The sequence below is a fragment of the Oratosquilla oratoria genome, chromosome 6 (assembly GCF_046742065.1).
Source record: "Oratosquilla oratoria isolate Oo_2021 chromosome 6, ASM4674206v1, whole genome shotgun sequence".
Lineage (NCBI taxonomy): Eukaryota > Metazoa > Arthropoda > Malacostraca > Stomatopoda > Squillidae > Oratosquilla > Oratosquilla oratoria.
In genome coordinates, this window is record NC_134782.1 from 65,481,968 (window position 1) to 65,508,365 (window position 26,398).

The following is a 26,398-nucleotide window of genomic DNA, read 5'->3' on the forward strand; positions in this document are numbered from 1 at the left end:
ATGGGCGAGGAGTTGTGTGTGTGGGTGCGTGTAAGGTCACAGTAGTACCCATGGATCGGTCATATACGAACTCTAAGCTCTCTTCCGGGAGGAAAATAGCTGTCAATCACGAGTCCAACACATGATCCAAGACCATGGTTAATCACCGTGGTGAATCTCTCTCTCTCACACACACACACACACTCACACACACACACACACATACGGGACCACACGAGCATAGCTCCCCTTCCCGTAAAATACAACTAGGTAAATACACACACACACACACACACACACAAAGGAGAGGGAAACGGTTTGCAGTGTTGTACTTTTGAAGTCTTGGTCGGGAACGGATCCTGAGGCCACTGAGTTGCTAGTCCAGAACACTACCCTTCTACTGTGAGAGGAACCCCTATCTATCCCCGCAAGGGCAAGGGAAGTGTCCGCGATGGAAGCCTCAGAATTCAAGCCTGTGTGAATACAGTCATCATCGTAGGATGTCTTCAGTGGTCAATAAAAAAATGTAAGAGTCAAAATCGTATATACAATAATGATAATAATAATTGTCTCTTCCACTGACTTCGAACCCGCAGCCCCACAGTACCCGGCAACATTCCTTGGCCCTACTCATAGATCTTTCTGGGCAGAGAATTTGAACTTGTCCGTAGAAAAAGGTGAAAGGAATTATGTTGAGCATGATATACGAGTATATCTGGTGGCCAGTACGGAGACCGAGGGGTATCGGCCTATTTGAGCTAAATCTTTGGGTGGAAGTGAAGATGTTTGGTTTTCAAAATGAGCGGCATGGACACGGCCATCTTACAAGTCAACTTTAAGGTGACCTACGTTCAAAACCTTAGATATAATTCTAAGAGACATGCACTGTTTGTGTCTTTGGGTCCTGTATGCGCGAAACGGTTCCATGTTAAAATGGTAGTCTTTTGTTATACCGATTTTTTTATATATAAGATATATAAAATTTAATTGCAAGAATGAGAACTAATAAGGAGGCTTATCGTGATATCATATCACTTTGTTCTTTTTCCAAAGCGAATCGGTTGATTGTTGTATGAGAACTAAAACATCAGCTTTTACAAAACACGTGCAGCTCGAATGTAATAATTCCACCTCTCGTTTGGATAAAACGACACTAAATACATTCAGTCAAGCATTTTACCACACCAGAGAAATTTTTATGCCTGGACGGATCGACAACCGTCCTAACCAGTATTTCTGCTGGTCTTACTGTGCACATGAAACACTTGCACCAGTTTTGGTTACTTAGTAAACAAAACGCGGCGCAACAGAATGTGTTTCCTATATATCTGTGATGTAATAGGCGGGAGATGAGGACGTGGGTACTGTATTGTCCCCAGGAGTCGGGGATTTGACACGTGATATAGGTGTTTTGTTTTGAAAACAGGACACGCTACCTACTCTGTGACGTTTTAGGGCACGTGATTCAGCGCATCTGCTCTACCCAGTGCCTTCACTGCGTGCCATGTAAAAATATTTTTGCACTTTTTTTTTAAGTTGATCTAATAAATGTGTTTGAATCGGAAAATTGTGTTTGATTATGGCGTTGGCCATACCACATTATTGCAAATGTTTATTGCTACAACTCTCCCAGATCCTGATTACCGTAAGTGAAATATCATCCCTTTGGAAATATAATAATGGTTGAATATGTAATTGCCATTACTACCCAGGACTCGCTTTTGACAGGTTGATGGCGAGCCAATTATTTTGCCCATGCAGTTGAACATGAGCAAAGTGTCCATATTCAATGGAATGTATAAGGTATTATAGACACAGAGAATATAAAGGGTCGGTCTAGACGCAGTGTATCCTTAAGTTGCCCTCAGTTTTGTCTGGGTATTTAAAGATAGAACTGTAGTTTTAATTCTTAGGTGAATCCTCTCGATGGAAATTAAATTTGTTATTAGTGAAAGAACGTGAGTTTTTGTTGTTGAGAGAGGAGGAACGGTCAGCGTCGAAGCTACATAATTATGCCCTCCGAAAATATCGTTTCGCTTTGACCAATTCACTTATTTACACTATCCTTTCATTTCCTTCGTCAAGTGTAATAAATAAGGCAAAACAACTTGAGATCTCGTAGGAATGATTGTAAGTTTAGAGGTGAACCATATTTGTATTACAGCATCAATATTGTATTTAGAAATCATGTTTCATTATAGGAAACAAAAATTTTAAGCGTTTGTGATAAATTATATATATATATATATATATATATATATATATATATATAGAGAGAGAGAGAGAGAGAGAGAGAGAGAGTACTTACACCTGGCTCCCCACACCTTTGGCCCACACCTGTTTGCGAAGAATCGTTCATGTCAATGGACGGCTTTGTAGTTGCTGCAATGAATAGGACATCGCACTTACTGTCAAGCAGAGGGCGCCCTACGAGATGATGAAAAGCAGCAAAGGTACCCAAGATCCCCATTGTGGCCCGAGCATGGTATGTGGGACGTTCTTGGGGTTCTATTTTTTGTTTTGTTTTTCCTCTTCTTCTTCTTTTTTATGCCACTGTCAGGAGTGGCGGTATTCAGAAGAGATCAGGATGTGAGGGCATTCCTCAACATCAGGTGGCGCAAGGGGGAGGTGTGCATCCAAGAAACTGAAGGTTGCCTCAGAAAGTGAGACGGTGAGGTGCCGCGCCATTCCTGCCGGCCGAGATGAATGTAAGTGGCGAGCTGAAACCTAGGTTAAGCGGGAACCACCTTAAAGAATAATCCTGAGAACCTTAATCTCTTCCTCACGTAACTTAAACCGTGTAACCAACATCACAGATCCGTTGCAAGTCGTGCTGCCTCTCATCTAACAACACAAATACAAAATATCTTCCCTCCCCCACCACCTCTGAACGCACAAGACTCCATCTTTGTGCTCGCTATTTCAATACCTGTTCATGCAAGGCAAGTGGAAATATACATAGAAGACAAAGTATATAAAAGTCCAGCCACTGTTATAGAAATAGCTCCCTCTAGCAACGGATCTAGCTTGAATAACCCTCAAAAACCATTTCATACTAAGGAAGGAGGAGCTAGCTGAGAAATCGTCATACGCCTGACTTACCCGAATGGCAGTTTGTGATATGTGTCATATCCCAGTGCCTTCATATTCCATTTGTGGTTACAGGAAGTACTATAAACAATTTATTTCCCTCGCTCTCTCAAAGATGCCTCACCAGCGAAGAATTCAAAATCTCCTTCCCCAGCCCACCACAGTAATAAAGGGTGTTCAAATGTTATCTAATCAAAATTTCTTCAACTGACAATATGCCCCACTACCTCCTCGGAGTCCTCGGTCCTGTGGAATGGTTACGTGCAAGCAAATAAGATACACTGGTGGTAAGTAGGATGAAAACGAATATCACCCTAGGGTTACCATGTGGGGTTATCACATTGAGCTATTTCTCCTCCAACCTTCGATTAATCAGCGCTACTGCCCGCATCCGGAACCTTTTTCCGCCGTTAAATAACGAACAAAATTTTGTTTTCTCAACAAAATACATAGAATGTTATTTGATATGCTGGAGGAAAATTACTTTCCTCCAGCATATCAAATTCCTTCCCGAGAGCTGCAGGCTGCAAATCTGCTTCAACAGTCGGAGAAAAAAATAGCCCATTGTGATAGCGCCTTCGGCTGAATAAAAATCGCCTGGCGACAACTAGGATAAAACGAATATCGACGGTACCACTATAGGTTAACTTCACTCTTCAGTTTTAAGATAAGAATCTGTGCCTCACATTTCACAGTACAATAAAAATATATAGTATTGGTTCAGTATTCACAGGTCGCAAACAATTTGTACAGATAAATGGAGCCTGCTCAGGTGAAAGAGAGATAACTTGTGGCGTACCACAAGATTCAATTCTGGGACCGCTTTTGTTCCTGGTCTATATTACCGACATGCCAGGTGCGGTGAACTGTAAGTTACAGCTCTATGCAGACGACTTCGCACTAATTGTCTCAGATAGGGACCCCAGTTGAAGTAGAGGAGGCCCTGAGTGTTGAACTGTCATCAGTCCAGGGCTGGCTCATAGATACCACGCTGTCTTTACATCTTGGTAAAACGGAAAGTGTTGTCTTCACATCAAATCCCAACTTCAGGAAACACCGCGATGTACAGGTCAGGTGTGGGGATAATGTATTGGAGTCAAAACAAGAGGTAACTTATCTAGGAATACCCTTAGATCAGTCCCTCTCAGGGAATGCCTTAACGGATAAGATTGTATCCAAGTGTTCACACAAAGTAAAAAATTTCTACAGAAAAGCCAGAAACTTTGATATGGAAACAAAGAAGCTTCTGGTTTCAGCCTTGATACAGCATCGCTTTGATTACGCTTGTACCTCTTGGTACAGTAGTCTGAGCAGAAAAAAAAAACAGTCTCGGCTACAGGTTGCACAAAATAAGATAATTAGACTCATGCTAGATTTTCCTCAACGTAGTCATATTGGTATAGAAGAATTTAGCAAAGTAGGAATGTTACCTGTAAAATTTCGTGTCCAGCAGCTAAAATTAAATCGTGTTTACAATGTCGTTCATAATTCTGCTCCTTCGTATGTGAGCTGTAATTTTACGTTATCTGCTGAGAACCGAACCCGGAACAGTCAAGGGTCTTTTATTGTAACTCATGCAGGTTCCTTCACCAAAAACAGCTTTCACTTCACAGGTGTTCAACTATGGAACTCACTACCTAAGTCCATTAAGCAGTCAGATAGCAAGGTTACTTTCAAGAAAAAAAGTCAAGGATTACTATATGTCTCAGCTATGGACCGAGAACAGCCTTGATTTTATGTACTACTAGCCTAGTGAGGGGTACCAGACTCCATGAGTAATACCATCCAAATCTGCGTTCACTCATAACTGTTCTGACCTTCCCTTTCAGAGGTTTAACTTAGTATAACAATGTTTGATGTTCAAAACTGGTTTCCACCTTTGTTTTGCTTGTCATAGTATGGTATATGTCTCAGGTATGGTCCGAGAACAGTTATGATCTGATCATAATACAAGCCTGGTGAATCAGGGTACCAGGCAACAAGGTAATTGGACCTTTCCCTCGATCTCCTTGTTGTTCTACTCATACGAGTACTGGTCCCCTGCACTCTATTTCAGATGCTTCAGGTTATAATGTGCTACTTCCTGGTGCTCAAACTAATGTGTAATTGCCAACTCCTGAGGTACAGGTAAATTTTGGAATTAATTAATAGGAGACCCAAGCTGACATGTAGCATTTACTATAGCAACATGTTGATACTGTTGATGGCCTGCTATCTTCTATCCCGTGGTATTTGATATTTACTCTTACCCTGGTATGGACCTCCCCTTTATTGTCCTACACTTGCTGCTACAGCAGTAGAATAATGTAGTATATCACTAATGGTACTACACTGATACTGTTTTGGTACCATTTAGTAATATTTTGTTGTTCCTGATGCATAATGCATTGTTCCTTATTGTGATGGTGCTCAAGTTTTGGTCTTAATATCTACGTGCTACGAACATTTCAGTAGTATTAACAAAGCTATAATAGTGTTTATGTGTCATATATGTACTGATTGGTATTACTCATGACTGTCTCTGGTCCCCTTTACCCCTACGTATGTTGTCTGTGTAACTGAGTAGAAAATCAGTCTAATGAGGACCACAATGGAAATAAGCTTACATGCATTTTTGTGTTATCCTCGGCAATTGTAATTGTTATTTCGAACTATGTGTTCTTGTCATTATCTGCACTTCATGAATGTTGATTCTTTGCCATAGAAACTTACTATCCATGAGGTGGGGGGGGGGGGATGAAATGTTTTATCACCCTTAATAAAAAAAAAGTAGTTTTTCCAGAGGTGTAAAGAAAATTTTATAAAAATAGTAGTAATGGTAAAACAATTTTGATGAGTATTAAGCAAAAATATTTTAGTTTATTTTATTCATTTACTTTATACCACGTTTTTCCGTATAATAACAATTAGTATAAAACATGTTCATACAAGGCTTTCTCGTAGAAATATAAGACCGTTATCAAATGACTGAGATTCTGTGTACTCTACCTCGGCCTCTTCCCAGAGACAATGGGTATAACATATATCTTAGCAATCGTACCAAATACGATAATATTGTATTACATACGACAGTTATAAAGATTACAATGTTGTTGAAACAAATCGTGATAGTAAACACATGGTATCGGCAGTGAACTCAAAACATTCGGAGAAAGGTGGAAACTTTGGAAAACATAAAATTGTTGAATTCAGAAAATCACAATAATGGTATGTGATGTTACCTATGTATATAACATTATATTCGAATACTATTCATTGTAAGGTAAAGGGGTAGATTAGCTTGACATGAACATTATGTTTGCAATCATCGAAGTAATAGGTGGTACCGCAAGTTCATTAGACATTTAACATTACACTACAGCCAACTTCTCTTGTGCTTCCATCTGTAATAATATTAGAGATTATACATATGTTTTCAATGAAGCTGATAATGCTGTTGATTAAGGGCAATAACAAGTTATGTCACAGACCTAGGAGTATACATGAGCGATGATGCAACATTCTCACACCACATCAATAAAATAATAGATAATAGAAGCAGGAAGAAACTTGAGTGGGTGGGTGCTCAGAACTTTCAACTCCAGAGAAGGGCAGTGCCTGAAGACCCTATGGAAGTGTCTGGTAGTCCCAAGGCTCGAGTACTGCTGCCAGCTATGGTCTCCATACAAAGTACAAGAAATAGCCAACCTAGAAGCCATCCAGCGGTCCTTCACTGCAAAAATTCAGGGAGTACAGCACCTAAACTACTGGGAAAGACTAAGCCAGTTAAAACTGTACTCTCTGCAGAGGAGAAGGGAACGGTATATAATTATTTATCATTGTGTGGAAAATCCTGGAGGGCAGAGTGCCAAATGTGGGGATAGTGTCAAACTATCATCCGAGAAAAGGAAGACTGCTACATACAGGGTGCTGTAGGCTCCATACAAAGAGTGAGGACAATAAAACAACTCCTTCATTCACAATGGACCTCGTTTGTTCAACTGCCTCCCAAGAGATCTCCGGGACCAGACAGATACTAGCCCGGAGACTTTCAAGAGAAAGCTGGACAAATGGCTGGATGGGTTACCAGACCATCCACTGATACAAGGATACCCCTACTGACACCACAACACCCTGCCAGAAGCAGTACAGAACCAAGGACAACTTGGAACGTGCGGAAGCCGACTTCAGCCGTGTCATTAACAGACAAAATTACCATCGTACTGAAGGGGTTAAGGGAGTGACCGAGTTTGGAAAGGTATGCGACAGGAGAAAGTTGAAGGTAAATGTGAGTTAAAGTAAGGTGATGAGATGTACAAAGGGGGTGGTTGGCAGCAAGTTGAAGTCAGTCTGAAAGAAGAGAGGCAAGAGGAAATTGATAGCTTTAAGTATATGGGGTCGCATGTGGCAGGAAAGCAAAGAGTGGAGATGGAAGTAAATTGTAGATTGAGAAAAGCAATAAATGCCTTCAAGGGACTAAAAAGTGTAATGAGAAATAAGCAATTGGGAATGGATGCAAAGGGATTATATGAAGGGATGATTTTGCCAACAGCACCGTATGGGACAGAGACTTTGAATTTGAGAGAGGCAGAGAGGAAAATTTTTTGTTTGAGATGAAGTCTCTGAGAAGTATGGTAGGGGTTACAAGGTTGGATAGAGTGAGAAATGAGGTGATGAAGAGGTGAGTTGGGGTGGAAAAGATGGCAGATAGGGCTAATGATAGATTGCTGGTATGGTTTGGACACATGGAAAGAATGTGTGAAGAAAAATTAGAGAAAGAGTTGGGGAAGGTAGAGGTGGAGGGGAGGGAGTGAACTTGATGGGACGACCAAAGATGAGATTGGATAGGGTGAAAAGGGCATTGAGCAAGAGGGGATTGTCTGTTGAGCAAGGATGTGAGAAGGCAGGAGATAGGGATGAGTGGAGAATGTGTATAGATGATACTGTGATGCAAGGTAAGGAGGGGGAGGGGGTTAGGGAGTGGTTATGTGTGAATATTTTGATTTAGCTCAAAGAGATTTCTCCCTGGCCATTTATGCATGAAGGGATGGGGAGGGGGTGTCACTGATTAAATGAAGTGGCCTTCTTGTGGATATGCTTTGTTCTGTTGCATTACTTCTGACCCAGGTCAGTGGGCAAGGTACAGGGGTGAGGAGCTAAGATGAGGAGGAGGAAAGGGTGATGGGTCGGATTGGAGTGTCTATATGCCTTTTGACTTGGCTACCTCCCTGGGAAGGGAAAAAAAAATATATTGATAAATATTTTTCGGGCCTTTAAAGTTGTGGAAAATTGGTACTTTCAATAAAATGTTATGAAATATAGAAATTGTATAAATTAAATTTTCTTACCAGAAGAGGAAATAAATAGAAATGTATCAACCATTTTCTTCCCCTGTTTTCTTACATTCAAAACATTTACCAGTTGATTATGAAAATGATGAGTTTGATGGGTTTTTGCAGTATGTGAGTGGTGACTAATTGTATGTATGGCTCTGTCTCCCACCTTTTTTATGGGACACCCTGTATACAATTTCCTTTGCTTTGCTTCAAAGGAGGCAAAGAGGAGAGCAGATGTGAAGTGGGGTAAGAGTATGACAGAAAATTTTGAAAGTAATCAAAAGATGTTTTGGAAAGAAAGTAAGAGAGGAAGAGGAGGTGAATCAAATAGAGAAGAAAAGGTAAAAGGTGCAGATGGAGAGATGATAATGGAAGAGAAGGCAGTAAGGGGAAGATGGCAGAATATTTTAGGGAGTTGCTAAATGTGAAGGAGGATAGGAAGGGAAAGGTAGCTGCAGTGGGAAATGCTAAGAAAATGAGAGTGATGAGTGAGGAAAATGGAGGAGAAATAAGGAAGGATGAAGTGAAGGCAATTGTTAAGATGATGAAAGCAGGTGAGGCACCTGGTCTGGATGGATGCCATGCAGAATGTCTAAAAAAAGGAGGTACAGTGATGGTGGACTGGCTGGTGAGGTTATTTAATGTTTGCTGGAGAGAGGGTAGAGTGCCGGAGGACTGGAGGAGTGCCTGTATAGTTCCATTTTACAAGGGAAAAGGGGACAATTGTGAATGTAGTAGTTTCAGAGGGATTAGCTTGTTAAGTGTAGTTGGGAAGGCTTATGGGAGGATCTTCATTGAGAGGATTAGGAGAGGAACAGTGTGGATTTAGGACAGGTAGAGGTTGTGTAGATCAGATCTTTGTGATAAGACAAATATGTGAGAAAGCTATAGGAAAGGAGAAGGATGTTTTTTGGGCTTTTGTGGATCTGGAAAAGGCTTACGATAGGGTAGACAGAAAGGCACTGTGGGAGGTTATGCAGATATATGGGATAGGATGAAAGCATCTAGGAGCTGTCAAGAGTTTTTATGAGAGTAGTAGAGCTTGTGTCAGGATTAGAAATGGAGAGTGAGTGGTTTGTGGTAAAGGTGGGACTTCGTCAAGGATGCGTTATGTCGCCCTGGCTGTTCAACTTATACATGGATGGGGTAGTGCGAGAGGTAAATGCAAGGGTAGTGGGTCAGGTATTGGAGATGATTAAAGAAAATGGAGAAAAGTGGGAGGTGAGCCAGCTGTTGTTTGCTGATGACACTGCGCTTGTGGCAGGATCGGAGGAGGGACTGAGGAAGTTGGTGAGAGAGTTTGGGAGAGTATGTGATAGAAGAAAGCTAAAGATAAATGTGGGTAAAAGTAAGGTGATGAGATGTACAAGGGGTGAAAGTGGCAGTAGACTGGAAGTGAGCATTAAGGGAGAGCGACTGGAGGAAATGGATAGTTTTAGATTCTTGGGTGCAAATGTGGCAGGAAAAGGTGGAGTGAAGGTGGAGGTAGAATGTAGATTGAGAGAAGCGAGTAAATGCCTTGGTGGATTGAAGAGTGTAATGAGGAATAGACATTTGGGAATGGATGCTAAGAGGAGACTATATGAAGGAGTGATTGTGCCAACAGCACTGTAAGGGGCAGAAACATGGAACATAAGAGAGAAGGAGTTTGAATGTGTTTGAGATGAGGTGTCTGAGAAGTATGATGGGGGTTACTAGGCTAGATAGAGTGAGAAATGAGGAGGTGAGGAGAAGAATGGGGGTGGAAAGGGAGTTGGGAGATAGGGTTAATGAAAGAGTATTAGGATGGTTTGGACACATGGAAAGAATGAGTGAAGAAAGACTAGTAAAAGAGGTATGGAAGGCAGATGTGGAGGGAGTGAACATGAGGGGACGTCCTAGGATGAGGTGGATGGATGGGGTGAAGGGGGCTTTGGGGAAGAGGGGAATGTCTGTTGAGGAAGGACGGGAGAGGACAGAAGACAGGGGTGAATGGAGAATGGTTGTATATGGATGATGTGATGCATGAGGTGGAATGTGCGGGGGGATGGGGGGTGAGGTAGTATGTGTGAGCAAAATTTGACGCAGCCCAAAGGGATTTCTCCCCGTCTTCTCCTTTTATGCATGGGGTGATGGAGAGGGGGGGTCACCAATTTAATGAAGCAGCCTTGCTGTGGATGTGCTGTGTCTTGCGACACTGCTTCTGACCCAGGGCAGTGGACAAGGTGCAGGGATGTCCCGTCATCCAGGAGGTGCTAAGATAAGAGGGAGGGTGGAGGGGTGTAGAGTGTATTCAGGGATGGAATGGGTGGGAATGATTTTATCCCTTTTCCTTTTTGGCTACCTCCTTTGTAAGGGGGAAAAAGCCTTGGTATATGTATGCTTCAAGATATAAAAAATTCAATCAACCATGTCAAAACTTTGTTCAAAAGTCATGGTATTCTGACTAGAAAGGTCATAGAAAGTCATGAAATTTAACTTGTGAGAAACTGTATGATTGAAAGGAAATTTTAAAAGGATAATCCAATAGCATTTATTGGTGTTCCAAATCTTCAATAGTACCTTGTTTGTAATCATTATACGAGTATTGATATATTCTTTTCAGAGTGATTTTAGCCTCCGTCGACAGGCTCGACTTCGCCGTGAGTATTTATACCGTAAGGGCATTGAGGAACGCCATGCTACTGTCAAACAAAAGAAGAACAAAATTAAAGATGCCATTGATGGTAAGTAAATATTTTTTTCTTATGTAGAATAGAATAAAGTGCATATCATGCAGTTTATATATATATATATACCAACATACCAGTCATGTTAATTTCAATCACATAATATTTTTACAATAGGTGAGAAAGAAATTCCCACTGCACTGAAACAAAAAGCTCTTGGGTATATGGCAAGTGGAGAATGGGATGATCCAGGACCTAAGCTAGCTGCTGAATTAGGAGGAGAAGCTGCTGGAGGCTCTACTGACATAGATGATGAATACAGATGGGCAGGTGTAGAAGACCCTAAGATTGTCATAACAACCTCAAGAGACCCATCTTCAAAATTGAAACAGTTTGCTAAGGTGATATTTTACATGTTCTTTTTTCATACTTACCAAAGCCAAGAAATGGGTCATTGTTGTGCAATTTAATAATCCCTTTTAGGGTTTCAAAGCCTCTATTTATATTTAGTTTTGGTATAGTGCCTCCAGAGGGCTCTGCGTTTGTGTCAACATTCGAATCAAACTCGTCACCATTCTCTTTTGATCTGCCTTGGTTCCCTTGCATTTTCTCGTGATATACACGTTCAACACCGCACAGAGATCATTTTGGGCAACCAGAAGTGCTCCCCCTCTCACTCAATACAACCCAGACCTCTTGTTTTCCATGCACTGTTGATAATCTTCATCTTATTGAGCAGCCTATAGAACTCTAGTTGAAAGCTGTTGACAGCTCAGTAGTTCATGTATGTGTGTATATATATATATATATATATATATATATATATATATATATATATATATATATATATGTGTATATATAAATAATGTTTGTGTGTGTATTTACCTATTGTATTGTACAGGAAGAGAGCTATGCTCGTAGTAACCCGTCTTTGTATCTTTCAGCATTAGTTTGTTCTTAAATTCTTGTATAGTTTTTGCACACACTGTTGCCTCATCCAATTTGTTCCAGATATCTACCACTCTGTGGGAAACTATTCTTTTTCAGAGCTCTTCAATAACTATCATTTTTGAGTTTCTTTTTATGTCCTCTTATTTTTCTCTTCTCCCACTTCAATAAATCCTCTCTGTCAAGGACTTCCAACCCTTTCATAATTCTGTAAATGGCCAGTAGATCTCCTCTTTCTCCTCTTTGTTCCAGGGTTGGTAGTTCCAGTTTGGACAATCTTTGATCATATGTCAATTTAGAGAGTGTTGGTGCCATCTTTGTTGTTGCTTTTGGATTCTTTCTAATTTCTTTATATTCTTTTTTGTACTGGGTGTCCATAGTGTCGCAGCATACTCCAATCTTGGTCATATCAGTGTGACTAATATTTTCTTTACCATTTCCTCATCCAAGTAGTCAAAGGCCATTTTCATTGATCTTAGTAAATTGAAGGTTTCTCCGACTATTTTGTTAATATGCTTGTCTGGTGACTTGTCTTTGCTGATAACTACTCTTAGGTCCCTTTCCGAGCTAACTTTTTTACTTCTTTTGTACCGATTTTATATTGCCCTGATAGTCTGTTTTTCCAAATTCCATTATACTACATTTCTTGATGTTTAAGTTCACTTCCCACTTTTGACTCCATTCCCAGACTTTATCCAGTGAGTGTGTGTGTATATATATGTATGTATATATGTGTGTGTGTGTGTATATATATGCATATATTTTTATGTATATATATATTTGTGTGTGTGCATGAGGTGGAATGGGTGGGGGGATGGGGGTTGAGGTAGTATGTGTGAGAAAAATTTGGCACAGCCTGAAGGGATTTCTCCCCATCTTCTCCTTTTCTGCATGGGGGAATGGAGAGTGGGGTCACTGATTTTATGAAGTGGTCTTGTTGTGGACGTGCTGTGTCTTGCGACACTGCTTTTGACCCAGGGCAGTGGACAAGATGCAGGGATGACCCATCATCCAGGAGGTGCCAAGATAAGAGGGAGGGTAGAGGGTGGAGGGGAGTGGAATGTATTAGGGATGAAATGGGTGGGAATGGTTTTTATGCCTTTGTTTTTTGGCTACCTCCCTTGTAAGAGGGAAAAAGAGTTATATATATATAATATAAACCATATTGCATACATATATATATATATTCTGTTATTGATATTTTTCCTCTCCCACAGGAAATAAAATTATTATTCCCCAACTCCCAAAGAATAAATCGTGGTAACTATGAGTCTAAGCAGTTAATGGAGGCCTGCAGATCAAATGATGTCACAGATTTTATTGTTCTTCATGAAACTCGGTAATTTTTTATTGAAATTTATTACAAGTAATTCATGTATTTCAGATATATAGATATTCAAGAGCTCTGGTGATATACTAGTACAATATGCTTTCAAACAAAATAATTAAAAACTAATAGTTTTCTGTTATATCTTGAAGTGGTCAACCAGATGGTCTAGTCGTAAGTCACCTTCCAAATGGTCCTACTGCATATTTCACCCTGGCGGATGTAGTGATGCGCCATGACATTCCTAAAATAGGTACAATGTCGGAACAATTCCCACACCTCATCTTCCACAATTTCAAATCTAAAGTTGGACTTAGGGTAGGTATATGTATATATTCTGTTTGACTTGTTTCAACATTTGAGGCACATATTTTTGTGAGCAAGATGATTGGCATATCAGAGTAAATTACCAAAAGAATATTAAAGAAATACCAAGGGTCCTAGGATTTTAGCTAAAATGTAGAGGAAAGGGTAATATGCACCCAGGGCCTGTCAAGGTAGGTTGCAGGTTCCTGGGACCAAGGTTGTGTGTGGATAATATTTGATTTCTCATCATTATCTGTATTTTTTGCACAAGGGTACAAGAAGGCAGGGTCACTGTATAAATGAAGCAGCTGGCCCTGCTGTAGGTGTGCTTTGTCTTGCTGCATTGTCTCTGATCAGGGCAGTGGGCAGGAGATGGTGATCTTTATATATGAGGAGTTAAGATGAGAGGGAAACAAGTTGATGGGTGTGGTGGATGCATTCCTTGGCTGGCCACCTCCCATATGAGGTGGGATGAGGCCCTTGGTATATAGATAGATATACCCACTGTTTGGTATAGGTATGTCTCTTCAGGCTGCAGCTTAGCCTAAATGTTCCTCAACTGAAATTCAGTCCTCCTGGATCTCAGTCTATAGGAGATAGGACTACATATGAGAAATTTGCCAAATAACCACCCCAGCCCACCCTCAAGGGGGAAAAAATAAGTAATTATTATTATAGCAGTATTATTACTTACAATATATTTATGTAGTCTTTCTTTTATGTCTACAGACACAGAATATCTTGAAATATCTGTTTCCAGTACCAAAAGAAGACAGTCGTCGGATTGTGACTTTTATCAACTGGGATGACTGGATTCTATTTCGGCAACACACATACAAAAAAATTGATGGGGGAAAGGATCATGAATTGTCAGAGATTGGTCCAAGATTCAGCATGAAGTGTAAGTATTAGTGTTTTGTTTAAAGTATAGGGATAACAGGTGTTGATAGTTTATTAAGTCTAATGCCCCAGATCTCTCTTGGATTGATCTTGAGCCTTGGATAATGTTTAGATTAGTCATTCAATTTGTTGCCTCCAAAGGATTACAAAGGCGGAGCATGCCAACAGGAGACCTTTTGGTCCATATCTAGGTCAGATGAAAAAAAAAAAAAAAAAAAAAAATCATAATAAAAATAATAAATCATAATAATAAAAAAAGAAAAAGAAATAAAAACTATAATAATGTAAATAAATAAAATACATAAATGCATAGGTATAGTTAAATAATAAACAAACAGGTAAATAGTAAATAATAATAAATTGACATATAACTAATAATAAATGAAAATCAAACGGACAAATGATAACAAAACAAAAACAATATCAAATAAATTATAATCATTACAGCATCTTCCTTAGGTGTTTATCTAAATGATTCTTAAAGCTTCGAACTGAACTACATTGCATTACCTGTGCAGGAAGTTTATTCCATTCATTAACTACACGGTTGGCAAAGTTGTTTCTACCTACTTCCAAATTGAATCTATTTCCAGACAGTTTGAGACCATTGTTTCTTGTCTGATTCTCATTCAGTGTGAAAATTTTGTCACTTTTGATGTTGTCAATTTCCTTTAGAATCTTAAAGACCTGTATCAAGTCACCTCTGAGTCTACGCTTTTTTAGGGAAAACAGATTTATATGTTTTAGTCGATTTTCGTACGATTTATTTTTGATATTTGGAATCAGTTTTGTGGCTTGCCATTGTACTTTTTCCAGTCTGTTAATGTCTTTAATGAGATTCGGTGACCATACGGAAACAGCATATTCCAAATGTGGACAAACTAACGATTTATATAGCTTGTTAATGAGTGATGGACTTTTGAAATCAAAAGATCGCACAATCAGTCCTAGAATCTTATTTGCTTTCTCAGAGGCTGAAATACACTGCTTGGATGATTTGAGGTCGTTTCTGATAAATACGCCGAGATCTTTTTCACTATCCATTTTTGTTAACGAATTTCCAAATAACTTGTAATCATACTTACTGTTATTTTTACCTATGTGCATTACCTTGCATTTACTTGTGTTAACCACTTCCATACGGTGACGCCTACGTAGGCGTCATGAGGAGCAAGTGGGTACGTGATGATGCCGACGTCAGCATCTTGATTATATTTATTGTAGTCGTACCTACGTAACCTCCATTTTCTCTAAACTGACTTCATCTTATTTTCTATGGTTATCAAAATTCACGGGTGAAAGAGAACGAATGATTGAGCACTGACTTTATTTTTTATAATGCAATTATTATGACGCAACATCGCACGTCGGGCAGCTAATGCTGCCGGACGTGCGATGTGCCCCGGAGTGAAGAGGTTAAATTTCATTAGCCACTTTTCAGACCATTGCTGTAATTGATCTAAATCTTCTTGAATATCTAATTGGTTAAAGTGATCATTTGCCATTCCGCACAGTTTTGTATCATCAGCAAATTTGGAAACAGTAGATTTTAGTCCATTCTCTCTCGGATCTGCAACCCCCAGGAAATTTTTTGGTTTCATGGTGGATAGTGTTAAACTCATGAGCAGGTGGTCCTGAGTGTGATTCCTGGGACCCACTGTGGGCTTTGTTACATTGGTTCCTGACAGCCCTGGCCAGGCAGATAGGTGACACAATGTTAGCCTAAAAAAACCCAGTGGCATGCTGAAACTGACAGGGATATTACAACACTTGGGGTTTCTCACTTTGCACTTCATGGGAGTGGGATGGTGAGTGGTGTTGGATTGGCAGTGACGGTTAACCACTTCAGTACGACTCAAATTCTAGCTCGCAATAATCGGCTGCCATATATAATTTGCATCACAGTACACACATTATAAAATATAAAGTCACTGCTATATGACTTGTTCACTTTTACTCTGAGTAATGATAAACACAGAAAATGTGATCAAACCAGTTCACAGAATCCAGGGTTAACTGATGTGCAACTACAAAAAATATATATATATGACACCAATGCCAGTACCCTCGTGTACCCACTGGCACCTCATGATGCCTATGTAGGCGTCATCATACTCAAGTGGTCAATGGATGCCTCTCAGTGGTCATTTCATTGTGGTGGAGATGATTATTTCCCTCATTTAGTGAGCAGGAGATCATTGCCACTGTGACATCTTACTCCTTTGGGGCCACATCTTCAGGTGCAGGTGGCGAGTGTGTGGCGACTTGCAACAATTTCAGAGTCCTTGTTGGATTTCTTGTTCCTCTCCCGTCAGCTGGCTTTCCATTATCAGGCCCTGGGAAGGTCTCCCACTGTGTTGACATTGCCTGGGGGCCATGGGTCTCCTGGATTGGGCTCTATCAACTTGAACTGTATTTTTCTTGCACTTTTTCATACATGGAGAGTTAATAATCGGTAACTGCTCGTCTCCTACCACTTTAAGCCGGTGACTTAGAAACCATCCCATGTTGATACAACACAGACAACAGTCCATAGTTTTTCCTAAGAGATCTGTGGGAGGTTCCAAGGACCACTGCCAGCCAGTGGGGCTGCAGGTTTTCCACTTAATGAAACTTGAGGCAACAATTGATTGAGAAGGAAAAATGTAATTTTCGCAGGAAAATTAATTTTTCCCTGATACAAACCTGAGGTACTCCTTACAATAGGATACTTTTGCGTAGCGCAAATATTTCTACCGCTAAATTAAAATCCTCACTCTGTGGGTCTGGGCAACGCTTATCCTCAGTAAGGGGCCCTATTGGGGCAAGCAGGGGGGGGCCTTGCCCTCCACCCCAAGTCTTGCACACTATAACCATTCTCTGAGCCAGGTATGAAATTAAGCACAAGGTTTGTCAGGCAAGGAGAAGGAACTGTTTAGAGGGGTGGTTGAGGAGGGCCATTAAAGGTAAGGAGTACCTCAGGTTTGTATCAGGGAAAAATTAATTTTCCTGCAAAAATTACATTTGTTCCGAAGAATACAAACTCTTCGGTACTCCTTACAATAGGAGACTCACACTTAGGAGGGAAGGAAGTTGTTATCTAGCCTGGAAAACCGCCGTAAGGAAAATCTAGTGTGCTAAGACTATGTTGACCAGACCCCTATACATTCCCCTCACTTTGAAGTGCACCCCTTTCTGTTCCCTGGAGTGGAGACAGACAGGTTATAATAACTTTTGTACCACAGAAGGGCTTGAATTGATTCCCTTGGAATGCTTGAGAGCCCGCGGTTGAGGTAAGGGAATGTAGGAGTATAAGAAGGACTTTGGAAAGTTATCCCTGCGGTTGCCGAGCCAGAACCTGGATGAGTTGTCAGGGTCGGCTGTGTGCTCTTGAGGAGGGGTATATCATTTCAGGACTTCTTGGGCAGCCACTATGGGGCCCAAAGATAAGTTCCCTAAAGATTCCCACATAACCTCTTTGAGGTAAAAGGAAGTGAACGTATTCTGGCTCTTCCATATACCTGCTTGAAGAACCTGGTTGACTGACAGATTCTTTCTGAAGACTAGGGAGGTCCCTACTGCCCTAAGGTCATGGGCAATCTGTGTGGTTCATGTCGTAGGCTCTGCGGATGACTTCCTTTGTCCAGTAAGAAATGGAATTCTTAGTGATGGGCTTCGGTCTACCTTTAGTAGAAATGAACAACCTCTTTAATTCTGGTCGAAGATGTTCGGTTCTCTTGAGGTAGGTCTGGATGGCTCGTACCGGGCATAGTTCTGTTTCAGTTTGTTCTCCCCCTACAAATTCGTCTAAGGACGGAACACTAAAGGACCAGAATCTAGGGTCGGATTTGGCAGGACCTTGGTTTTTGGCAATGAATTGAGGCATGAAAGTGAAGGAGACCTCTTTCCATCCTTTGGAATGGGCGACTCTATAAGAGATGGCGTGTAACTCCCCTACTCTCTTGGAAGATGCCAGGGCTAGCAGAAAAAACTGTCCTCAAGGTGAGGTCCTTCAGATGTGCCTCTCGGAGGGGTTCGTAAGGGGGACCCCGCAGAGAGTTCTGGACTAATGCCACATCCCGCGGAGGAGAACTGATTTCCCTGGGGGGGGCATGATCTTTGAAGTGCCTGAAGAGCATGGAAATTTCCGGTGAAAGGGCTAGGACCATGCCCTTCAGAGAAAACACCTGATTTAGAGCTGCCCTATAGCCTTGTACTGCCGAGAGGGAGATCTTCTTGGACTTCCTGAGGAAGTGGAAGGAGGCGATCTCAGGAATGGTGGCTCGATCTGGGACTATCTTCCTGGAGTGGCACCATTTTGCAAAGGCATTTCATTTCCCTTGATAAAGGTTAGCTGAGGAAGAGCAAATAGGAGCGGACATGTCCTCTGCCACTTCTCTGGGAAAACCCTTCTTTAGGAGGATCCGGACCATAGTTTGAACGCGTGAAGATTGAGTGCTGAAGGGTTCTTGTGCCAAGCCCCGTTGATGGGTGGATGCAGAAGATCTGGTCTTCCCTGAAGGGCCAGAGGCTCTTCTACTGCTAGCTCGAGGGCGTCTGGAAACCATGGGGCTTCGGGCCACCAGGGAGCGATCAAAGTCATCCGAAGGTAGGATGCGTGTCTTGGTCTCAGGAGTATCTTCTGGAGCAAGGGAAATGGTGGGAAAGCGTAGGAGTCTAGGTTGTCCCAACTTTGCAGAAGAGCATCTTCTCCTGCTGCCAGAGGGTCCGGGAGAGGGCTGAAATATATTGGGAGTTGGTGATTCCATCTCATTGCAAAAAGGTCCACTAGAGGGGAGCCCCATTTGCTGAGGATGAAGTTCGCTACCTCTCGATAGAGGGACCATTCTGTGCTGATTATCTGATTCTTCCTGCCGAAGTGGTCCGCCCAGACATTCCTCTTCCCCGGGATGTAGCGGGCTTTGAGTGACACTTGGAGATTCTTGGCTAGGTTGAGGATGTCCATCGTTCCCCCCTTGCTCATTCAGGTAGGCTTCTATCGAGGAATTGTCCGACATTATGCCCACTACTTTTCCCAAGACTTGATCCTTGAAGTGACGGAGAGCCAGGAGTACTGCTTTCAACTCAAGCCCATTGATATGGGCTGTCCGCTTGACTGTGGACCAGGAACTGCTGATGTGATCGTCGTTGAGGTGGGCTCCCCAGCCCTCCTTGGAGGCATCGGAGAACAGGAGGACCTCTGGGGGAGATGGGCCGAGGGGCATCCCCATGAGCAGGTTGCACGGGCCTTCCACCAGAGAAGAGAATCCTTGACTTCAGTGAGGGAGATGTGTTGTAGGGGTTCTCCTTCTTGCGGGGCCCACTGAGACTTGAGAAGCCACTGTAGCGGTCGCATTCTTTGTCTACTCCTGGGGATTAATCTCTCTATGGAGGCCATATGGCCCAGGAGGATTTGGCATTGTTTCGCCGTCAGGAACCTGGTCGATGGTGCCTGTGCAACTAGAGAGTCGAGATTCTGGATCCCCTTTTCTACTGGGAAGGACTTCATTTGGGAGGAGTCCAGGACCATACCCAGGTACGTGACTCTCTGTCTTGGTAAGAAATCTGACTTTTCCGGGTTGACTACTGTGCCCAATTTCCGGACAAAGGACACCCAGGTGTTCTTGGCATAGCTGGGTGGAATGTGCAAGGATCAGCCAGTCATCCAAGTAACGGAGTAGGTGAATTCCCCTGGAGTGGGACCACGCTGAAACGAGGTTGAACATACTGGAGAAGACTTGGGGTGCTGTGGAAAGTCCGAAGCAGAGGCAAGGGAACTGGAAGGTGTTGCCCCTGTGGATGATTCTGAGGAATTTCCTGGAGGAGGGATGCACTGGTATGTGGAAATAGGCATCTTGGAGGTCCAGTGACACCATGAAGTCCCCTTCCCTGATAGATGCCCTTAAGGACTCTGGGGTGTCCATTCGGAACTTCGTCAGGGAAAGGAACTTGTTGAGTGGAGACAAATCGATGACTGGTCTCCACACATCTGTTGTCTTTTCTACTAGGAATAGCCTTGAGTAGAACCCTGGGTCCGGAGTCGAGACTTCCTCTAAAGCTCCTTTCTGGAGCAGAACGGAGATTTCCTCCGCCAGGGCCCGCCCGCGAGCCGAGTCCGGGTGGTAGCTGCTGACTTGGATGGGATAGGGGGAGAGGTTTGGGACAGTGTGAAAGGGAAGACAATAGCCTGTCTTGATGACTTGGAGGGTCCAGTCTTCTGCCCCGGCCTCTTCCCATGCTCTCCAGTAGAGGGAGAGGCAACCCCCTATCTTGTGCGGAGGGGCTGGCGAATTCCTAGGATTCCTGTGAGGGAGTCCGGAGCCTCTATAATGTTTGCGTCTAGGATCTCTAGTCGTAAAGGGACGGGGCTTTCCTGTCTGCCTTTTCGACTTGGAGTGGAGGGGTGGCCTTTCTTCATTCTTCGAGTGAGGAAACAGCTGTCTTTGCGTCTGAGGGGTCCTCGGGGCTGATGGGGGGGTTGGCCTTGGCCTCGAGGTAGGGACAGCTACTCTCTCGATGGCTCTGTTATGGCTCAGTTGGTTTTTGCTAGTGGTTGCTGAATCCACCTTGTCCGGGGGAATCAGCATGTGGGTTAGAAGGGGGGCCCTCTTCAATGGAGCATAAATTTATCTGAGGAGGGGATCACTGGGGTCTCCTAGGAAGGTGTCTCTCCTGCGGGACCCAATGTTGGCCCAAGACGTTAAGAGGCAGGCCGCTTGATGCTTCAGAGCTCTGCTCGAGCTTTCCCATAGAGACTGGAGGTTGCATTCCTCTTGGGGTTGCAGCTCGGGTAAAAACTCCCTTACTGAAGCCAAGACGCGTTCCAGCCAGAAGTGCACCACGAGAGAGAGAGCCAGGCCCTGAACGAGGTCCCTGGATTCTCTGCCGGAAAGGATGACGTTTCTTCTGAGCAGTGAATCCACGTCCGCTTTGACAAGCTCTAGTAACCGAGCCGGGATCAAGGCTTCTTAAGGTTTGTCCCTGATGGGAAGTGGAAGCGTTTTTGCTGTTCCACTGGAACAGAGCGCCAGCGCGGTTTTTCGGTTGCCCGGGTGGTGAGTGCGTCAGAGGCCTGGTTCATGGCTCGTACCGTCTGTGTACTCCATGGGAGTTGGATTGGAGGTGGTTTCGTTGTTTGAGAATTGCCCGTCCTGAAGATTTCAGACTCGAACGTGACTTCCTCTTCTTGTGGAAGGCTCAGTTGATTAGCTCTCCTAATTTTAGAGAGGATCTCTGAGCAGGAGGGTTTAACAACCATCGGGGATTCCGACTGGGAATCCTGTGAATTTTGGCAACTTGCCCTCTCATCCCCAGTGCTGTGGACGTCGTCGTCGTAGAAGAGACTAAGGGGCTCTTTGTCTTCAAACCCGGGTTCCTTGTCCATGCCGGCGTCGAGTTTCCGGGATGGGTCAGGGGCAAGCCGCAAGTGACCTCATCCGGGAAAAATCTCTTAAAGGAGCAGTAGCTAGAGGTGGCCTGAGGCGCATGTCCGTCTACGCTAACCGTCCTGGTTGAAGGAATAGAGGACAACTTGGCTTGAGAATGACTCGAAGTGGACGTTGTACCACTTTCCTGTCTACTACGCGTTGGAAGAGGGATAGTCGAGTTTCCGGGATGGGTCGAGGGCAAGCCGCAAGCGACCTCATCCGGGAAAAATCTCGTACAGGAGCGGTAGCTAGAGGTGGCCTGAGGCGCATGCCCGTCTACGCTAACCGTCCTGGTCAAAGGAATAGAGGACAACTTGGCCTGAGAATGACTCGAGGTGGACGTTGTACCACTTTCCTGTCTACTACGCTTTGGAGGAGGGAGAGAATTGCTCGTCTCCTCTGAAGCCGTAGTCTGCCTTCTCTTGTTTTTGGGGGGTGAAGAGGGAAGCCATTTTCTATGCTTGCGCACCTGTTTCCCTGCATGTGCATTCCTGTGAACATGAAAGTACACGGACCACTGACTACCATCCCACTGAATGCACGTCTCACACGGGGATGAAGGTGAACACTTGAGAGCTATACACTTGATACACCAAATGTGAGGATCCACTTGGGCTGGCGGTAAGGGAGCGAGACAAAGGTATCTCCCTTCGGCGAAGGCACACAACCCATCTAGAACAACAACAATACTGGAACCAGATTCCATACTTACAGTGAAGGGTAGGATACCCAGTGGCGGTTAAGGGAATAATACAGGAAAGGGAGATGGCACTCAATAAATTCCAGGACACAGGATGGCGTAGGGAAACCCCAATGAAATTTAAAGAAGACGAACTCCTTAGCGTCCTGGGAGTGAGCTGGCGACAATCGAAGCGGGTTGCTTGATTTTCGGCACATACGTAAATATTAAACTGTTGATTAATTAACGGTTCGCTGCCGTGCTAATAATGGATTTTGACTGAGAATCGGCCCATTAAGGGGGAAACCGATAAAAACTAAACTGCACTGAAAATTATGGAAGCTGGTAAGGTACCTGAGTTGGATGGGTGTCATGGAGTGTCTGAAAAAGGGAGGTATGGTTACAGTGGATTTGCTAACAAGGTTTTAATGTGTCAAAGGGAAGGGAGGGTGTTGGAGGAGTGCTTGTATAATTCCACTTTATAAAAGAAAAGGGGGCAAATGCGAATGTAGTATTTCTGTAGGGCTCAATTTGAGCAGTGTGGGTTTAGGAAAGTTAGAAGATACATGAATTTTTGTAGCAAGGCAAGTCTGAAAAGTTTTTAGTGAAGATGAGTGAGTTAATAGGTTTTGAAAATGGGAAGTATGCTTTTCATCTTGTAGGACCACCACACCAGGGAAGGGGTCACCGAATAAGTGAAGCTGCCTTACTGGATGTACTGTGTCTTGTTGCATTGCTTCTGACCCAGGACAGTGGGCAGGATACAAGGATGACCTGTCATCATGAGGAACGAAGATAAGAGAAAGGGTAGTGGATGGGAGTGAAATGGGTGAGAGTGAGTACAAGTATGTGTCTTTTGACTCTGCTACCTTGTATGGATGATGTGATGCATAAGGTGAAATGGGTAGGGGATGGGGGGTGAGGGAGTATGTATGAGAAATAATCTGATGCAACCCGAAGGGATTTCTCCCCGTCTTCTCCTTTTCTGCATGAGGGGACGGAGAGGGGGGATCGACGATTTGATGAAGTGGCCTTGCTGTGGATGTGCTGTGTCTTGTGACACTGCTTCTGACCCAGGGCAGTAGGCGAGATGTACCATCATTCAGGAAGTGCCAAGATAAGAGGGAGGGAAGAGTGTGGAGTGTGATGGGGATGGAATGGGTGTTTTTTGGCTACCTCCCTTATAAGGGAAAAAAAGCCTTTGGTACATGTATGTATGTACCTTGTAAGGGGGAAAATGCCTTTGGTATATAGATAGATAGGACAACCACATGCAAGTATCTGTCCTTGGGTCCTCATTTTTCTTGTAATATTTCAAATTTATATGTTCATGGGATTATATTACATATTGAGAGTTACACCTTCCTCTCTTAACACAATTATCATACATGTTACCTAATGTAATTTATATAGTTTCTCCTTTTAAATACATTTCCTTGTAATGTTTCAAATTAACAATTTCCCTTCCAGTGTACAAGATTATTATGGGCACTATAGATCAGGAGAATGCTGCAGATACAGAATTTGTTTTAAGGCCTTACATGAATACTGCCAAGAAACGCAGGTTCCTCTCTGATGACGACCCATGGTAATTTGGCTTCATCAAGCACATAACAAGGATACAGTCACGTGTTCCAATTGTGTGTGAACCAGAACCATTGTTACCCACTTTGTTATCAGCGAGGAGTAAAAGGTATATAGATTTTTTTTCCCCTTCTGTTTTAGGAAATTCAGATCAGGTTTCAATTGTATTGATAATAAAATAATATGTACCAAATCACTTTTAATAGGCCATCAAATCAGGAAAAAAATGACAATTGTTTTGGTTAAAGCTAACTCTAATATTTACCAGTATATGTAATTTTGATGGGAAAATGTTTTTATAAAATACATTTTCCTTTCCTCCCTAATATATCCAATACTGATAAGTAATTCAGAGAACTTAGAAACTGTAGGAAGAAGGAGGAGGAGGGGGATAATACATCCTTTACTGATAATGGGTGAAACTGTAATGCTTGCAACTACCTACAATTTTTAAAATACCCTATGGCCTGGTTGCTGGTATGCATCAGGTAATACAATCTGTCTTGGAATAGGTTTGTCAACCAAGGTACTTCCTGGATATACCAATATAACTACAGGGAGAGAAGAAATCCTCTAAAAGGGGTGTATTTTTTCCATACCAGTCAAAATTGACTTTTGGATTACAATACTTTCACAAATCACTACAGTAATTGGAGTAAAAAATTATTCTTTCCGTACAGAAGCTATTAAAACAAGATCACATATTTGTACTCTCATGACAATGTTTTGGCTGACTGGGCAAAATCCAATGTGGCAACTATCTACTTCCTTTGGCATGACAGGACTCGCATCTAACCTTCAAACCATACAGTGTTACCCGTACACAAAATAAAACATCCAAACTGCATTTGTCCATTGCATACCACATATGAATAAACTTTGTTCGTTTGATGAGTAAGTTTTCTATGAAAAGGGAAAAAATAAACTACCAACTTGCAAGTGAGAGACAAATGTTTGGAAAATCACCTTTTGGGCTATTGAAATTTAGAGATAATTTTCATTTACTGTCCTAATTTCAGACAACCTTAAATTAATGGAAAAAACTTGCTTTGGGTGAAACAGTACAAGCACACCAACAGTGAACTGCACAGGTATAATAATGATTAAAACTGGGAGTTCGTGCACAAGTATTTTGTCATAAAAGGAGACAACCTAAAACACATTTATTATCTGGTAATATACGAAATGAGCACTGGAATGACATGAATGAAATTTGTATTACACAAAATCACCACACACATTTGGCTGGAGAAATACTGATCTTGTGCACTGAAAGAATAGGTAGGGACGTCCCAACCATAAATTCACAACAAAGCTGGATAAATTGCATTTCAAGATTTCTGTAATTTCATACACTTGTGTGGTTCTTGGTCACCAATTACTTCCAATTCAAATGAGTACCAAATCTCTGTTCCAGGTGGTCATATTCAACCCTCATGCAACATTGTTTACAAGTTGGTAGAAATTTCCATATTGTTCATTTTGAAACAGTCTGTGAGGAAAATGTTAAGTGTGGTGTCCAAAACTTCATTTCTTGAGTGTTTCCATGAAATTCTCCATATTGTATTCAGCATCATACTGTCCTTCATCCCACAGCTCTGGTAAATTTTCTATAAGAGATTTCATGCCAACATTTTGCACACCTACTGAATGGAACCTGTTGCTGCCCTCTCCACTCTCACGCCCTTTGCCATTTCTGCGTTCATCCAGTGAGAACAAGTCGAGTAGCTGTAAATACAATATTTGTCAATTTGGATGATGAGGGGGGAAAGAAAGGAAATATGCAAGATAAAAAATATATAATCCATCCATCTGTTGCCTCTTGCCTATCTATATACCAAGGGCTTTTCCCCCTTATAAAGAAAGTAGCCAAATCAATAGGCACAGACCCGCTCCCATCCACCACACTTTCTCCCCTCTCATCTTAGCTCCTCATGGATGAAGGATCATCCCTGTGTCCTGCCCAGTGCCGTGTGTCAGAGGCAATACAGCAAGACAGTACATCCAGAGCAAGGATGCTTCACTTCATCAGTGACCCGCCCCCCTCCGTCCCCTCATAGCAGAAAGGGAGAAATCACTTGCACATAACCACTATCTGCTCCCTCCCATTCTTCCATCACAATATCATCCCAATTACATCCATTCTCCACTCATACCTATCTCCTTCCTTCTCCCTTCCTTGTTTATCAGATAGAAGTGGATAGTTTTAGATACTT

General features: G+C 42.4%; 2 protein-coding genes across 3 annotated transcripts in view; one reads left to right on the forward strand and one right to left on the reverse strand.

Annotated features, from left to right (window-relative positions):
- The first annotated feature begins 6,129 nt into the window (after positions 1 to 6,129).
- On the forward strand, positions 6,130 to 24,375 carry LOC143026532 (U3 small nucleolar ribonucleoprotein IMP4). Its single transcript, XM_076187087.1, has 7 exons — positions 6,130 to 6,276; positions 10,969 to 11,089; positions 11,210 to 11,433; positions 13,198 to 13,319; positions 13,460 to 13,625; positions 14,343 to 14,514; positions 24,069 to 24,375. Exons 1-7 carry the CDS (start codon positions 6,274 to 6,276, stop codon positions 24,188 to 24,190), a joined length of 930 nt encoding a protein of 309 aa, XP_076043202.1. The 5' UTR covers positions 6,130 to 6,273; the 3' UTR covers positions 24,191 to 24,375.
- Positions 24,369 to 26,398, reverse strand: part of Hel89B (histone acetyltransferase 1) — a 76,865-nt gene continuing 74,835 nt past the window's right edge. For both annotated transcript variants that reach the window (XM_076187085.1, XM_076187084.1), the window contains exon 35: positions 24,369 to 25,910. In XM_076187085.1, the coding sequence (XP_076043200.1) occupies positions 25,710 to 25,910 (201 nt within the window). In that variant the 3' untranslated portion in view covers positions 24,369 to 25,709. The remainder of the gene's footprint in view (positions 25,911 to 26,398) is intronic.